Below are 696 nucleotides of genomic sequence, written 5' to 3'. Positions count from 1 at the left end.
CCGCGTTGGCTCAGGCATGTTGAAAAAAAAGTATCTTTCGTACTACTTAGCAACTAAAAATTATTGCTACAGCCTGATGTGAAAAGGTTGTCAAGGGCCCATTCAACCTTCAAATGTTCACCTAAAAGAACCAAGGTTGAACTGTGGACCTTACCATACTGATCTGTTTCTCTACTCTTTTTCTCTTGTGTTGAACGCTACACCCCTATGGTTGCTTTGTTACAATCAAAGACGCCAATGCTTATGTACACTTGTAGCATATTTGAACTCTACGGAACTAAGGCTAAGAAAAATGCATTGTACCAGCATTTACAATCTAACGAAATTCTACACCAGAGGAGTTTTAATTATGACTTAGTCAACATCAAAGAGTTAATACATTCCCCCAAAAAGAGTAGAGCCAAGAACACAGTTTGGCAACCTGTGTTCGTAGTAAATGTGTGTTGTGGAGAACAACACCTGACAGACAAGGGAACAACAGCTGAAGGAGGAGAAGGTCTGAGGAAGAGGCGGCATCACGTAACGCGAGGTGAAATTTGTACTTTATTTTGAGGTGACCTTTGAGAAGATGAGGCAAGTCAGGCAGAACTTCCATGAGGACTGCGAGGCTGCCATTAACAAGCAGGTCAACCTCAAACTTCACGCCAGTTATGTTTTCCTTTCAATGGTAAGGAGTTTTATGTGTATAGAATTTCG

General features: G+C 41.2%; 1 protein-coding gene across 1 annotated transcript in view; it reads left to right on the top strand.

Annotated features, from left to right (window-relative positions):
- Positions 1-401: 401 nt before the first annotated feature.
- The window catches only part of LOC119593483 (ferritin, heavy subunit-like), a 7,120-nt gene continuing 6,825 nt past the window's right edge, over positions 402-696 (top strand). The window contains exon 1 of the mRNA XM_037942421.1: positions 402-667. Coding sequence (XP_037798349.1) covers positions 569-667 — 99 coding nt within the window. The 5' untranslated portion in view covers positions 402-568. The remainder of the gene's footprint in view (positions 668-696) is intronic.

The sequence above is a fragment of the Penaeus monodon genome, chromosome 32 (genome assembly GCF_015228065.2).
Source record: "Penaeus monodon isolate SGIC_2016 chromosome 32, NSTDA_Pmon_1, whole genome shotgun sequence".
NCBI lineage: Eukaryota > Metazoa > Arthropoda > Malacostraca > Decapoda > Penaeidae > Penaeus > Penaeus monodon.
Note: the sequence above shows the minus strand (reverse complement) of the source record. Positions and strands in the feature narration are given on the sequence as shown.